The following is a 15016-nucleotide window of genomic DNA, read 5'->3' on the forward strand; positions in this document are numbered from 1 at the left end:
TCCACTGGTGAATGACGCAGCCTCAGAATATGTAAAAAAGGACAAGAATCTAAGGATGCCTAAGACTCTTTCTCCCCTAGAAAAGGCAAGTTGATATTGGCACTTTACCTACTAGTTTCCTAATTCCTAATTAAGGTTTAGAGTATTGGGGTTAATCATTTGATCTCTTAGTCTCATATTGTAAACAGCAGAGTCAACCCAGATGATGCATAAGGTCACTCCCAAACCTAAAATTTTTCTGCTCTATGGAGCAGTTTTTGGGAAGATAAGTTAATTTGTGTTTCCTGAGTACACTTGTGAGACCTTAAGATAATGCATCACCCATTCCATTCAGATTCTCACAGATTGCCCATTGAGGTGAAGGTGCTATTTAAAGTTAGGGCTGAAGGACAGGTGCCAGGAAGGTGATTTGTATAATACCTAAAGTGCACCCTTATGGTACAGGATGCATTTGGCAGATATGCTATAAAGATGGGAAAAGGCAAACCTGGGTACTCAGTACGGGGGGACTGATCTTAAGCCATACATGGAGACTCTGGATAGGACCAGATCACTTCAGGTGGATGGTTACACTGGAGTCAGCCTAGAGTAGGTTGGTCAGATGCCTTATGGACCCATCATTCTTGACACCTTCTAGAGTCCAAATCAGACCCTGCCCCTGGCTGGGTGCTGCCCATCAGACATTCCACAAGCATGGGCTTAGCCCTGTCCTCATCTGGGTAGCACCTGACACCCCTAGGTAACCTTAGCCCTCACCGCATCGTAATCAACCCACACAACTCGTGTTACCCAGTGACAGTCAGATTCCCAGGTACCTAGCAGCTGGTGGAGATGTGATATTCAGCCATTTTCAAAAAGCCAATCTGGTGTTCATTCTTCAGAGATGGTGTATCAAGAAGCCCTCTCTGCCTTTCCTCCATGCCTTGGTTAAAGTATGAGCTGTAGTACTGCAATCATTTCCTTTGTTAAGAAACACGCAGCTGTTCACTGACTAAGGTTTGGTGAATCTTTTAGTCCACCCAGACATAGCGTGCTACAGTCCTGTTAAATGAGAAGAATATAGCCATAGTTCCATCTCCAAGCTGACCCCATTAGCATTGGCTGAGTCATTGGTTGGGGATTGAGCCTGCAACAAGAAGGCCCCTGTGGGAGACCTAAGTGGGAGACCTGAGTGATGCTTTTGACAGCTCTCAGTTGCGTTGGGTGACTATTGCCCCTCCACATCAAGCTGGGTTCATGATGTATTTTTCCAGACAGGGATTTTAGTATTTCTGTTCCTATTCTTAGGAGTTTATAGGCTAAGTGAAAAGAGGCAGGCAGCCCACACCCCTCAAGGCCTGTCACGTTGCTGTTTATGTCTTTGTGTTGCTATTACAGCTCCTACTGTTTTCTTTTCAGGACAGTTGTTGGGGTTTTTAAGGGAAATGAATCATTCACTCTTCCTTGCCTCCACCTTCATAGCTAATTCTGCTAATAGAAATGCAGAATCTGTCTCTAGACTTCAAATCCACACATGACAAGAGAAAGTTTCTACTCTGTGAGCAGGCACATGAAGAATCCCAAACAGTTAACCTCCCTCAATAGTAAAGGGAGACTTTTACCATCTTACCTATCAGAAATTACCCATCTTTTCACAAGTAGGAGCAGATAAGAAACAATGGCAGGGATCTCCTTAAAACAACAGGAATATTAGAGAAATTTGTTTTGATGTGAGCTGAGGCAGGAACCTTGGGAGAGGGTAAAAGAAGTTCTTCCCACAGTGATAATCAGAAGAGAGAATGTGGGCAAAACCTACTCATCCAATCAACTGTTGTTGAGTATATACAGTGTCAGGCCCTTTGCTAGGTACTGACTGTGTAATGATGAGCAAAAATAGACACAGGTTCTGTTCCTAGGGAATGCACAATCTCATAAGAGAGACTTAGAGTAATCAAGTAATTGCCCTAAGGAATAAATGAATAAAGAACCTAAGGCACTGTGGTTTCTCATGCCATATGCCTCATGTGGGCAGCATCTGTTGTGAAGATGGCAGGAGAGTCACTATGGATTAAAAGATGGAGTACCCCACACACAGCTCCTTAGAGAAAAAGTACCAGGTACTCCCTACAGCATGAAGGATAAGACTGCATCAACAGTGATATGAAAATAAGATGCAAGATAGAAATGAAAGACCCAAGAAAGTAAAATCAGGTTTGTTTTTAACAGCCAGGCTGGTTCTTGTTAGGTCCAGAGCCAAGAGAGAGAGACACACACAAAGCCTCGTGTGTAGCAAAATGCTGTTTATTTTGGGCATCTGGGTGCAGATGGGTGGAGGCCAAAGAGCATCCACACTGAGGGAGGGGAAAGCCTTGGATTTTATAGAGAGTTTCTTAGCAGGGAGTGAGTACCTGGGCCAGAATAGCCGCTGCGATAAAAAAATTTTGTTTTCAAACAACCAATTTCTGGGACCCCTGGGTCAGTCTCATCCTGTAGAGATAAGGGACGAGGGTAGTTCTGTCCTTATCAGGGGGGATAGGAATGCTGGCTGCAGCTGTCTGTTAGATTTACAACCTCCGGGGACTCTCTAGACCCCTGGGGCTATTGATTCACAAACCTCGATTTTCCATTAACCACCTTCTGTCCCGTACATACTTTTCGAGTTCCCACCAGGAACAGACCTAACAGTTCTCTTTTATGTTCAGCTCTTCCATCACCTGTGATGGGGTCCTTCTCTAGATTGAGATTGTTTGCTAGGGACAACACTGTAAGGGTTTTGATGATCGTGAAGGAGTTCCCCAATGATGGTGGATTCCAGTCTTTCACGTGGCCGAATCCTGTCTCATTGTAAGATTACATTAAGTTCAAAAATAATAACAAATTTTCATGCATGGACTTTTTCCAATTGAAAGTGACATTTTTTTCATTGTTTTGCCTCCATTTTGAGGTCCCTTTATTGGGTCAGGTGCTCTCTATGTTATTGACTTTGGGATGTGGTAAATAGCAGATCCATGGCCCTGGCCTGTGTGGATTAGGATTCCCTACTGAGTTTGTGACTACAGAGATAGTAAGTCCATATTTAAGCCCTGGCATCCACCATTTTGTTCAGCTTTCCTTTGTAACGCATGGGATAAACTGAACTATAAGAAAAAGGCCCATTCAAAACATAACAAGGTGTCCAGAGGTAGGGGGGCTCAGGTAGGGGAAGAAGTTGCAAAATCAACTTGTCTGATTCCCTTTGCTGTTGGAAAGCAGCAAACAGGTGAGATTTGTATTATCTCTACCTTGTATCTTTTCACAGACACAGAATATTTACATAAGCTTTCATTTTTTGGTCAAACACTACTCAAAAGTGGTCTGCTCTATCTAGCTCCAGGATTTTTCTCTGATAGGAAATCTTATGTATGGGAGCTGGTTAATCTTAAAGTATTTTTTTTGTTTGTATTTGTTTTATTTATTTTTTTCTTTACTTAATAAGAGAAACAAAATGAGTGTCTAGGGCCCGAGCCAGATGTCGTGAGTTCTGACATGATGGCTGACATTTCTCACTACTTTTGATCAGGTTATGAGAGGTATAATGCCATGCGAGCAGACCCAGCACTTTGCTTCCTGGAAAAAGTCGGGATGCCAGATGAGAAGTCCCTTTCTGCAGAACAGGGTGTTACAGATGGGACCTCGGACATTCCTGAAAGGTAAGAAGCCATGTGGGCCAACCCTGATGTGAGATGCCTTGCCACTGATCTGTGACCCCTTTCACATACATTCAGCACTCTTCATATCTCTTCCTTAATGTGTGTCATCTCCCTTAAACCTTGCCACACTGCCACCGCCTTCCAAAATTGCTACTTCGGTTATACTTTACTGTGCCTCAGACCTGTTCTTTGACTTCTAAGCACTTTGAACCAAATACCACTTCCTGTGCTTCATGAGTTCCTCAGGCTGCTCACCGTCCTGCCCAACTTTTTAACCAGGCCTGTGTCGTCTTTGGTCAGAGGAGTCTCAGGGAAGAATTCAGACTCAAGTTCATGCTTCCTGACTCTGAATTTCATCAGATGAAATTCCAGTATTATTTAAGGATTTCACGGTCCATGAGTAAGGTGGATTTAGGGGCCACTACTTGACAGCCACGGCATTTCAGCCTGTCCATGGATTATGTACCAAAAAGTATAGAAGCATCCCCTTTGCCTAAGTTTTATTTAGTGGCATAACCCAAAAATGTATAAATACACAGGAAAGCTAAATTAACAGCTAAAAAGTATAGTTCTCCAAAATATGTATATATTTTTTAAAACAGCATTTATGTCTTAAGCTTATATTTGGTAAGCTTTTAGTTTGATCTTCTCTCCAAAAGTAGCAGATACGGTTTTGCATTGTGGCCAGGCCTAAGAGGGTGGCACAGACAGGAGACCCTACTAACCATCCGCTCAGGCTAAGAAAAGTGTGAAATGCATTTTCCATCTGTCCTTAACCCCTGATGAACACTTTAGCTGCCCCAAAGGTCTTTCCTGTAGACAGATAATAAAGATGCATTCTGGAAGATGTTAACAAAGGCCCAAATGACTGGTGATCCTAATGTTAGATTCAATGGTTCAGGGAAAACACTCCCTGGATGAGGTACCTGAATGTGGCATAAAGCTTATATTTTTGTGGGTTGGCTTTCTTTCTATGATTAAACAATGAGGGTAGAAAATTTTCCTGCGTCTGGGACTTGAACAGCAAGGACAGGAATATTTGGGACAAGAATATTTCAAAGTCAGTTTTTTGAGACAGAGTCTTGCTCTGTTGGCCAGGTTAGAGTGCAGTGTTGTCATCATAGGTCATTGCAGTCTTCAAACTCCTGGGCTCAAGCAATGCTCCTGCCTCAGCCTCCCAGAATGCTAGGATTATAGGCGTGAGCCACCACACCCAGCCTCAAAGTCAATTTTAAAAGGAATCATGAAAAACTGATAGGTATCAGCAGTACTTAAGCTCACAAGAGAGAAGACAGGGAGCTATAAGGGTCTGACGGTAATGAGGGCAAAATGCCCTTCCTTCTCAGCAGTGGCAGAGGAGTTCCCTTTAAAGGAAGTGATTTTTACCAAATTTAAGTGATTATATGGGAAGACTCATCCTACTGTGGTCTGGGGGTTGGGACATCAGGCCTGTGATTTGTGAAGCCTTCACTCTCAAGAGTCTGTCCTTTTGGCCGGCACGGTAGCTCACGCCTGTAATCCTAGCACTCTGGAAGGCTGAGGGTGGAGGATCGCTTGAAGTCAGGAGTTCAAGACCAGCTGAGCAAGAGTGAGACCCCGTCTCTAGTAAAAATAGAAAAATTAGCCAGGCATGGTGGCGTGCACCTATAGTCCCAGCTGCTCAGGAGTCTAAGGCAGGAGAATTGCTCAAGCCCAGGAATTTGTGGTTGCTGTGAGCTAGGCTGACACCACGGTACTCTAGCCCTGGTGACAGAGAGACTCCACCTCACAAAAAAAAAAAGAGTCTGTCCTTTCATCATAGCCACATATTCAGATAACTCTTAATGGGCAGTAATTACCTTTTTTCTTACAGTAGCCAGATTCTGAACTTGCCTGAGCAGGTCATGAGGTTGCAACCTCATCCTGCAGTCTCAGTTGAGTATAGGTCCTTGCCCGTAGAAGGAATGACACTGTTTGGTGATAGTTTCTCTCATTCTCATTGTCTCTTGAATTTTCCCAGAAGGGTGGGAAAAACGAAGATTTTGAGTGCCTATAGTGGAAGGGATCTACTTACTATTGGCTGCCTATATCCAAAGATGCAGAACCCTCAGATATGGAAGGCCGACTAACGGACCTGAGCATCTGCTGATATTGGTGTCCTCGGGAGTTCTAGAACCAGTACCCCGACAGATACACAGAGCTGACTCAGTAGTCCCTATTTATCTGTAGGGAATACATTCCAAGACCCCCAGGGTATACTTGAAACCTGAGATAGTACCAAACCCTTATAAATTAGGCACAGTAAGAGATTAACAGTGGTAGCTAATAATAAAATAGAAAGTTGTAACAATATATTGTAGTAAAATTTGTGTGAATATGGTCTCTCTCTCTCTCTTCCAGAATTTCTTAATGTTTTTGGGCCATGGTTGACCAGGGTAACCGAAACTGAGGAAAGCAAAACCATGGGTCGGGGTGTGGGGGTGCTACTGTAACTCTTGGGTGGTATGTAATGCTTTGTTTTTTTACTTTTATTTAGAGGCAACACAGATAAAGAAGACAATGCTGAAGACAAATTAGATGGTCTCCATAAACAAACGGTAAGTCACATGCACTGTATTTACCACACAGTCTTTCATAGCAAGAGAGAAATCCCCCCATCTTGGTAGTGGTCTTGGGGAACTTGATTGCTTTGCAGCAGTTGTATTGCATTTTCCCCAGCATTTTATTATGAAAATTTCAAACATACAGACTGCATTGCATTTTTATTCTAATTCAACTTTTAATTTTGAGAAAACTGGATTTCAGATACAGTTGTAAAATATAATACAGAGAGATCACATGTATCTTTATCCAGTTCCCACACGCCCATAGTGACATCTTGCAAAATTATAGTACAGTATCACAACCAGGTACTAACGTTGATGGAGTCAAAATACAGGATATTTTCATGAGCACAAAGATCCGTCATGTCACTGTCTAATAGCCATAACCACTTCCTTCTGCCTTTACCCGTTTTTTAATTCCTGACAACTGCTAATCTGTTCTTCATTTTTTTATAATTTTGTCATTTTAAGAATGTTCTGTAAATGTAATCATACAGTACATAACCTTTGGAGATTGGCTTTTTTCACTCAGCATGATTCCCTGGGGATTCATTCAGGTTGTTGTCTGTATCAGTAGTCCATTCCTTCTTATTGCTGAGTAGTATTCCTTGGGATGGATTAACCACAATTTGTTTAACCATTCATCCACTGAAGGGCATCTGGGTTGTTTCCAGTTTGGGGCTATTGAGAATAAGTCCTCTGTAACAAACATTTGTATATAGATTTTTGTGTGAAAGTACACTTTCATTTCTCTGGGATAAATGCCCAGAACTGTAATTACTAGATCATATGGTAGTTACATATTTCATTTTTTAAGAAACTGCCAAACTGTTTTCCAGAGTGGCTGTACCATTTTACATTCCCACTAGCAATGTATGAGTGGTCTGCTTTCTCTGTGTCCTCCATCCTTACCACCATTTGGTGTTGTCACTCTTACTCACCTGAGCCATTCTGGTAGGTGTGTGGTAATACCTCATTGTGGTTTTAATTTGCATTTCCCTGATGGCTAGTAATGTCGGATGTCTTTGTGTGCTTAATTGCTATCCGTATATCCTCTTCAGTGAAATGTTTATGTCCTTTGCCCATATTCCAATGTCATTGTTTGTTTTACTGCTGATGTTTTTAGACTTCTTTGTATAATCCAAATACTCATCTTTTGTCAGATACGTGGTTTGCAAATATTGTCTCCCACCGTGTGGTTTGTCTTTTTATCCCATTCACATTGTCTTTCAGAGAGCAAAAGATTCTGGTGTTGTGAAGTCCCACTTACAAACTTCTGCTGTTATGGATCATGCGTGTGGTGTCAAGTCTGAGAACTCTTTCTAGCTATAGATACTGAAGATTTTCATCTGTTATCTATCTTGTTTTTTATGCTTTTTAGTGGTTCTAGGTATTTCGTTACATACGTAAAGTATCACAGTCCACTAGTAGCATTATTTCACCAGCTCCAGTAAAGTGTACAAACCTTAATTCCATTTTTGTTCTTTTAGCCTCCTCTGCTTATAATTTTCTTAAATATTTATTCTACATATATTTAGAACCATATCAGATAATGTTAATTTTTGCTTCAACTGTCAAGTATAATTCAGAAAACTCAAGAGGAGAAGGAAAGTCTGCTGTATTTACCCATATTTTTGTTTATCATGTTCTTTCTTCTTCCTGTTGTTCCAGGGTTTCTTCTTTTATTGTTTTCTTTCAGTTTAGAGAAATTCTTTTAGTCATCCTTTTTTTTTTGTCATCCCTTTAGGTAGATCTGGTGGTGACAGTTCTCATAGTTTTTCTTCATCTGAGAATGTCTTAATATCCCCTTCATCCCTGAAGTGTATTTTCACCAGACATAGGATTCTGGGTTGATGGTTCTTTTTCTTTCAGCTCTTGAAAAATGTGACACTTCCTTCTGGTCTCCATGGTTTCTGGTGAGAAATCCACTGTCATTCATGTTGTTTTTCCCCTATAGGTAAGGTGCCTTTTCTCTCTCGCTGCCTTCAAGATTTTTTCTTTGTCTTTAGTTTTCAGATTTTTTTGTGTGTTTAGATTTCTTTGAGTTTATCCTGTTTGGAGTTCACTTAGCTTCTTGAATCTGTAGGTTTATGTCTTTTGCTAAATTGGGGGCATTTTCAGTCATTATTTCTTAAGTCCTTTTTCTGCACCACCCTCTTGCTCCTCCCCTTCCAGGATACAGATGAAATGAATATTAAATTTTTTGTTGTAGTCCCAGGTCTCTGAGGCTCTGTTCAATTTTTTTTCCAATCTATTTCTGTGTGTATTAGTCACATTGAGTACTTTCTATTATTCTGTCTTCAAGATCATTGATTATTTTCCACCTCCATTCTGTTGTTCAGCCTGTCCATTGAGGGTTTTTTTTGTTTGTTTTTGTTTTTTTTTTTTTAGTAAGAAACATTTGGGATAGAATTTTGGGGGGAGGGGGTGGGTAGAAGGGAAGCATGGTATCACTCTATTGCCCAAGCTAGAGTATGTTGTTATGATAGCTCACTGCAACCTCAAACTCCTGGCTCAAGCAATTCTCCTGCCTCAGCCTCCCAAGTAGCTGGGAATACAGATGCTCACCACCATGCCAGCTGTTCGTTTTAATTTTTTATAGAGACAGCTTCTTGCTATGTAGTGCACACTGGTCTTGAATACCTGACCTCAAGGAATCCTTCCACTTTGGTTTTCTAAAGTGTTAGGATTATAGGCATGAGCCACTGTGCTGGCTCTGTTGAGGGTTTTTGGTTTTTGTTTTTTTCCAGCTTACTGTATTTTTCAAATCTAAAATTACCCTTTGGTTCTTCTTTGGATCTCTGTTTCTTTGCTGAGATTTTCATTTTTTCCATTTGTGGCAAGCATGTTCAAAATGGTCCATTGATGACTGCTTTAAATTCTTAGATCAGGTAATTCTAAGATCTGTCATGTCAGCATTGGCATCTTTTATCTTTTTTCATTCAGTTTGAGATCTTCCTGGTTCTTGGTATAAGTAATTTTTGATTGAAATCTGGACATTTTGGGTATTATATTGTGAGACTGGTTCTTATTAAACCTTGTTTTAGCTGACTTCTTCTGACACCTCTTTTGGCAGGGAACAGGGATCAGAGGGCCGCCTTGTTTCTGTGAGGAGGGAGCATAAATTCATGTTCCCAGTCTGCTCCTGTAACACCTGAAGGAGATGTTTCTCATCACTGTTGGTCAGAGATGGAAGTTCAGTTCAACTTGGTCTTTGCTGACAACATGGCTGGGAATGGAGGGGACCTCATTACTATCTGTCGGAAATGAAAGTTCTGGCTCCCTACTTAGCTTTTTCTGATACCACCCCACAGAGGAATGGGGTACTCTGTTACCACCTCGAGAAGGTAGAAGTCTAGGCTCCAGCTCCCACTCAGCCTTTGCTGGCATGAGTTGAGTAAGCCACAGACTTTTCTGTATTGTTGGTCTAGAGTATAGCAGTTATTGCCTTACTATTTTCTGTGTTCCTAACCTGCCCCTTTCCTGGCCCTTTGCTAGAGAAAACAGGCTTTTACTGGGGCTTTTTTTGTCTGCACCCTTTGGCATTTCCAGGTAGCTGCCTTCTTACCTCTAAATCTAGAATAAACAAAACGAAAAGCCAGGGAACTCAGCACCGTGTTGTTCCTTGCATCCCGATGTCTCTAATTTGTCCTGCTTTCTTTTCTTCACCTCTCAGAGTTTTCTTATGTTGTTTTATATTTAATATTCAGGGGTTTCAGTTGTACTTAGAATGAAGAATAGGAAAATATGCACATCCTGGAAGCAGAAGTCTATATTGCATTTTGAAAGTGAGTTTCTGGGACTGGTTAAACCTCACCTGGGCCCCAGCACCATTTGACCAAATTTTCTCCAGCTTTGAACAGTAGAGCACATGTATCTGTTACAATGTTTCAGATTCTGGATCCCAGAGGTTACTGTAGCATTGTCCCCAAGTGACTCCATTTCAGGGTCATGTCCCTTCTTCTGATCACCACCCAAAAGTTGTCAATTCCTTTCAATTCTGTTCTTTCGATTCTAGCTTGCAGAATGTGTGATATTTACTTTGGCCTCTATCGGCTCTGATTCTTATGCCAGTAACAGTGGTACCACTTTCCAAAAATAGGTGATAACTATTTTCTAACGGTATGTTTCTCTATAACCGTAAGGTTTAAGAAGCAGTGTATTGAAACAAATCAGCGTGAAGCCTCAGACCCCTGGACTTGAAAGAATTGGGGTTCTGGTCTTGACAATTAAAATCCAAGTTCTGACATTCCAGTCCTTAGTTTACATTGTTACTTCTTTTGTCTGGAATTTGGGTTGTGTTTTCCCATAGAAGCAGCTCAAGTACCAAAGAAATAAGTAATACCTTATACTTACATGGAACTTCACTCTTTCCAAAGCACCTTTTCCCCTTGTTTAAGTTGATCCTCACCTCACCCACGTGAGATGAGCACATCACATGTTATTGTTCTTATTTGACAGCTGAGGAAACTTTAGGCCCCAGAAGCTAAGGACTTTGCCATATTCTCACAACTAGATGACAGAGTTAAGACTTGAAATTCTCTAGATATTCTGGTATTCTTTTTTCTAGTCAAATATTCTTTTCATGGTCAAGAAAGTAAGAAAGTATTTCAGCTGTATATATTAATATACACCCCTTCCTCCCAGCAGCAGCTCATAGGAAAAGGCAGCTACCAGACAAGCCTGGCTCTGACAGCTGTCCACATTAAACTGAAGGGGGTTGTGACAGAATCAGTAAAAAGAATTTAAGTGATCTGATATAGTAGGGTTATACCCTGGAAGTACTTTTGTATTCATTTACGAAATTAATGCCTGTGTGATTTCTTTTGCTCTTCAAATCCTTAAAACCCAAGTTACAGAACATAGTCAAAAGCAGATGGAATGGGGAATGGGTTCTCCTAGATTTTGAGGTGGACAGGCTATAAACAGGTTCAGCTTGACTGCTAGTCCACATGCTGAACAGAACAGATAGAGGGATGGCCAGCATCTGAGCCAGGCCGGCTGCCCCGCCCTGCTTCCCTCTCGCCCCATACCTTCTGCAAGAAAGACGCTCCTGGGGCGTTTCTTTCTCCCAGCTCTGTCCTTAGGTAGATCAGTAGGCAGAGTTAAAGAAGCCCAAAGCATTGTGTAAATGGCCTGTTCACTAGGGCAGTTCCCCTGAATTAAACAGACCTGGGCATAGAAAGGGGAACATTTAACTAACAGATTGGCAGAACCTTAGCATTGCCAGGAGCCCCAGCACACATCTGAGTGGTCTCTCAGTGTGCCATTCCCTCTACAGCATGGCTGTCAGGAGGTCATTCCAGGTAAATTAGGGATGCCCAGGAGTTCATGGGAAAAACAAGAGGAACATCCAGTTTTCTTTTCTCTCTGATAGGATTTTAAATTATTGAGGCCGGCTGGTGACCTTAATCTCTGTAAATCTCTTTTCAGGAGAAATATCGCCTTCAGACCCCTCACTACTCTGGTGCCTGTCGGAGCACACTGTACTTTTTGTTGTCCTCTTAAAATGTGGCATTCAGAGAATCGTAGAATGTTGGAGTTGGGAGGGACATTTGAGATGATCTAATCTCCTCCTTCTCCCACCCTCTCTCTGTTTTAATACCAATAGCACTTTTGATTGGTAAATGATTGTATTAATAGATTTCAGATGCAGTTGGATTCAGTGAACCTACAGAGACCTTCTAAAGCAGCTAGCTAAAAGTTTATTTGGGTTTAAAATGGCTTGGAGCCTCGAATTATAAACAAACTCTTCCTCTATCAAACCTAGTATGTAGGGAGAATAGCATTTCTTTTAACAGAAATAGCAGTGAGAAATGGCACAACTTGCCTTAATGTAATGCTGTGATGATAAGCACGCCTTGTCCATGCTGTGCTGCAGTTCCTGCTGCAGGTGGCTGTGCTGTGTCCCAGGTGCTCTCTGAAATACAAGGTGTGTGGATGGAAGGATGAAGTCACACAGATCAGAAAGAACTTGCAGAGAAATTTAGTGCCTATAATGGCCAGATTCCATTGTAAGAATACTTTAGTTAGGGACTGAACAAACACTCTTCTCTGTGAGTTAAGAGTTTGAGGCTTCTCTGAACTGAAATACTAATATTTGTATGCAGAATACTTGCACACTTACAAAGTACATTTCCTCTCCAGTTAGGCGTTATTCTTATCTACGTTGTAGAGAGGAGAAAGCTCAAATAGTTTCAGTCAGCTGCAAAAAAAGTCTTACTGCCAAGGGACACGAGAGCAGTGTCTCCCCTGCTCACACCTTTTTCTAGATCTTATGATCTTTCCATAATAAAATCCTTGAATTCTGTATTAATGGCATTGGATGTATACCTACATTCTACATGAAGTTTATGCAAGAATAGGATGCCTGATTTTCCATAAAATGAAAACCACTGTGGGTTCTAGGGTCTTTGCTCTGCCTTTGTACATCCTGTTACCTGTGTTCTCCTGGCAAACTCTTGTGCGTCCTTCAGTATTCAAAAGTCACTTCTTGCATGAGTTCCCCCTACCCAATTTGGGTCTGACAGAGTTGGTGACTCTTTCTTGTTTCCCACTGTGTTTAAGACCACTTATCACGCTGTGTGGCCACTATTTATTTATGTGTCTCCCATAACCACCAGGTTGGACTCCAGAAGGATAAAGATCCCATTTTTTTCACTATTGTAACCCTGGAACCTAACACAGTTTCTGACACTTAAGAGACACTCATTGTTTGGCTAAATGGAAGAAGACTACTCATTGCCTGTTGCATTGGCTCGAGGGTTTTGTTTTTTTTTTTCTTTTCTTTTTTGAGACAGAGTCTCACCCTCTTGCCTGGGCTAAAGTGCCGTGGAGTCAGCCTAGCTCACAGCAACCTCAAACTCATGAGCTTAAGCAATCCTCCTGCCTCAGCCTCCCAGGTAGCTGGGACTACAGGCACGTGCCACCATGCCCTGCTAATTTTTTCTATTTTTAGTTGTTTGGCCAATTTCTTTCTATTTTTAGTGGAGACAGGGTCTCGCTCTTGCTCAGGCTGGTCTTGAACTCCTGAGCTCAAACGATCTGCCCGCCTTGGCCTCCCAGAGTGCTAGGATTACAGGCGTGAGCCACCGCGCCTGGCCTGGCTTGAGGGTTTTGTAAGAACATAGAAGAAATTCCCTGTGTCTGCAGGTCCCACCCAGTCTGCACTGCCACTGCTACCAGCTTGCCCACACCAAGACCAGATGGAGGAGGCAGCCAGTCTTAGAGGAGCAGCCACAAGCAAGGGAGACCAGACCTTCTATTTTCAGATAAGGAAACAGAGCCCCACACCCTCAGTATTAGCTGCTGACAGTGCTTCTCAGTCAGCCTAGTGTTCTTCCACCCACCAGAGGCAATCCTACACAGTGGTTAAGAGCTCATCCTCTGAAGTCAGACCTCCTGTGTTCAAATTCCATCTTTTCCACTTAATAACTGTGTGTCATCTTGGACAACATTCTTAACTTCCCCATTCCGCAGTTTCCTCCTGTCTAAAATGAGTTGTTATAATGAATAAATTTTTAAAATGTGTATAAAATAGCATATAGAATACTCGTCAGTACAGTATCTGGCAACTTACATGGGGCTCAGTAGCCCTTTGTTGTTGTTGTCGCTACTATTTTATTATATTATGAAGCTTTAGAGCATGCGCTATAGTTGAATGACAGAAATATTGAGTATCTAGTAGTAGGGATGGTTTGTCAATGTTTTCTCAGTCCGAGTTATCCTTTGATGGGCATTTGCTTTGTGCCAGCATTTGCTTAAGCACTTTACATACATCTACTCATTGTGTCCCACAATCACCCTATAAAGTAGGTATTGTCTCCATTTTGCAAGAGAAGAAATGAGCTTGAGAGAGATCAAAACAACTTGCCCAGGGCCAGAAAGCAGTGGACTGTCAGACTGCAAACCACATGTGTTCTCAAGATGGAGAAATTGCTTATCATAACCAATCGGTGTTCTTTGTTGTTGACATTCTTGTTGTCGGCACTGTCTGGGCCTTTTGCTGTGAGATGATTGATTCATACCTCTTCTAAGATGAACATTTCTTTCAAATTGATTCATGTAAGCAGAAATTGAGGTGGTAAATGTTAGACTGCACAGTTCAGATGCAGGTCCTTCTGTGTGCCCAGAACTCTCTCTGCTACGGCACATCACACACTTACATTAAATTGGTTATTAACTAAAATTCTGACATATTTTTCACTTGAGCTGCTAACAAACTAGGTCGTCTTTATTCTGTCATTTCTAGAGAGAAGACATACCTCCAAGAAAGGACAGGATATAGAAAAACACGTTTCTAATACCAGAAACTTTTCTTACTTGAGAGTTTTGCTTAGACCTATTCATGTTTACTGACTTGCACTAGAAGAAACCGCTGGGTGGACTGGAAGGGAAACCCGCATTGCTATGTGCCTGCCGCACGTCAAGCTGGGAGCACGCGTTTTGGATTTAGGGCGTGATGATGTCCTCATCAGCAACCAGTGCGTTGAAATAAGGAGCATGGTAGCTCTGGGGCCTGCCGCCCGTGTTTCCTATGTCGTAGAGCATTTCTCAGCTGGGAGTGTCTATACTTGTAATTTTAGCACTCAAAGGACCTTCACAGATACCATGGGATGTTCAAAAGGTTCTTTCTGGCAGGAAAGAATATATAGTATAGTAGGTTGTGTTTTGTTTATTTTTTTGACTACCTAAATAGTAGAACAGGATGAGATGGCATATTTAAGTGCCACTTGAAAATGATACAATAGATCAGCCCTAGGTTTC

The 15016-nt window shown here is 41.7% G+C and overlaps 1 protein-coding gene across 1 annotated transcript in view; it reads left to right on the forward strand.

Moving 5' to 3' along the window:
• Positions 1-15016, forward strand: part of CHD6 (chromodomain helicase DNA binding protein 6) — a 155956-nt gene that overhangs the window by 115800 nt on the left and 25140 nt on the right. Inside the window, exons 25-26 of the mRNA XM_012652065.1 lie at positions 3539-3668; positions 6184-6244. Of these exons, the coding sequence (XP_012507519.1) occupies positions 3539-3668; positions 6184-6244 (191 nt within the window). The remainder of the gene's footprint in view (positions 1-3538; positions 3669-6183; positions 6245-15016) is intronic.

The sequence above is a fragment of the Propithecus coquereli genome, unplaced genomic scaffold, assembly GCF_000956105.1.
Source record: "Propithecus coquereli isolate 6110/MARCELLA unplaced genomic scaffold, Pcoq_1.0 Scaffold378, whole genome shotgun sequence".
Lineage (NCBI taxonomy): Eukaryota > Metazoa > Chordata > Mammalia > Primates > Indriidae > Propithecus > Propithecus coquereli.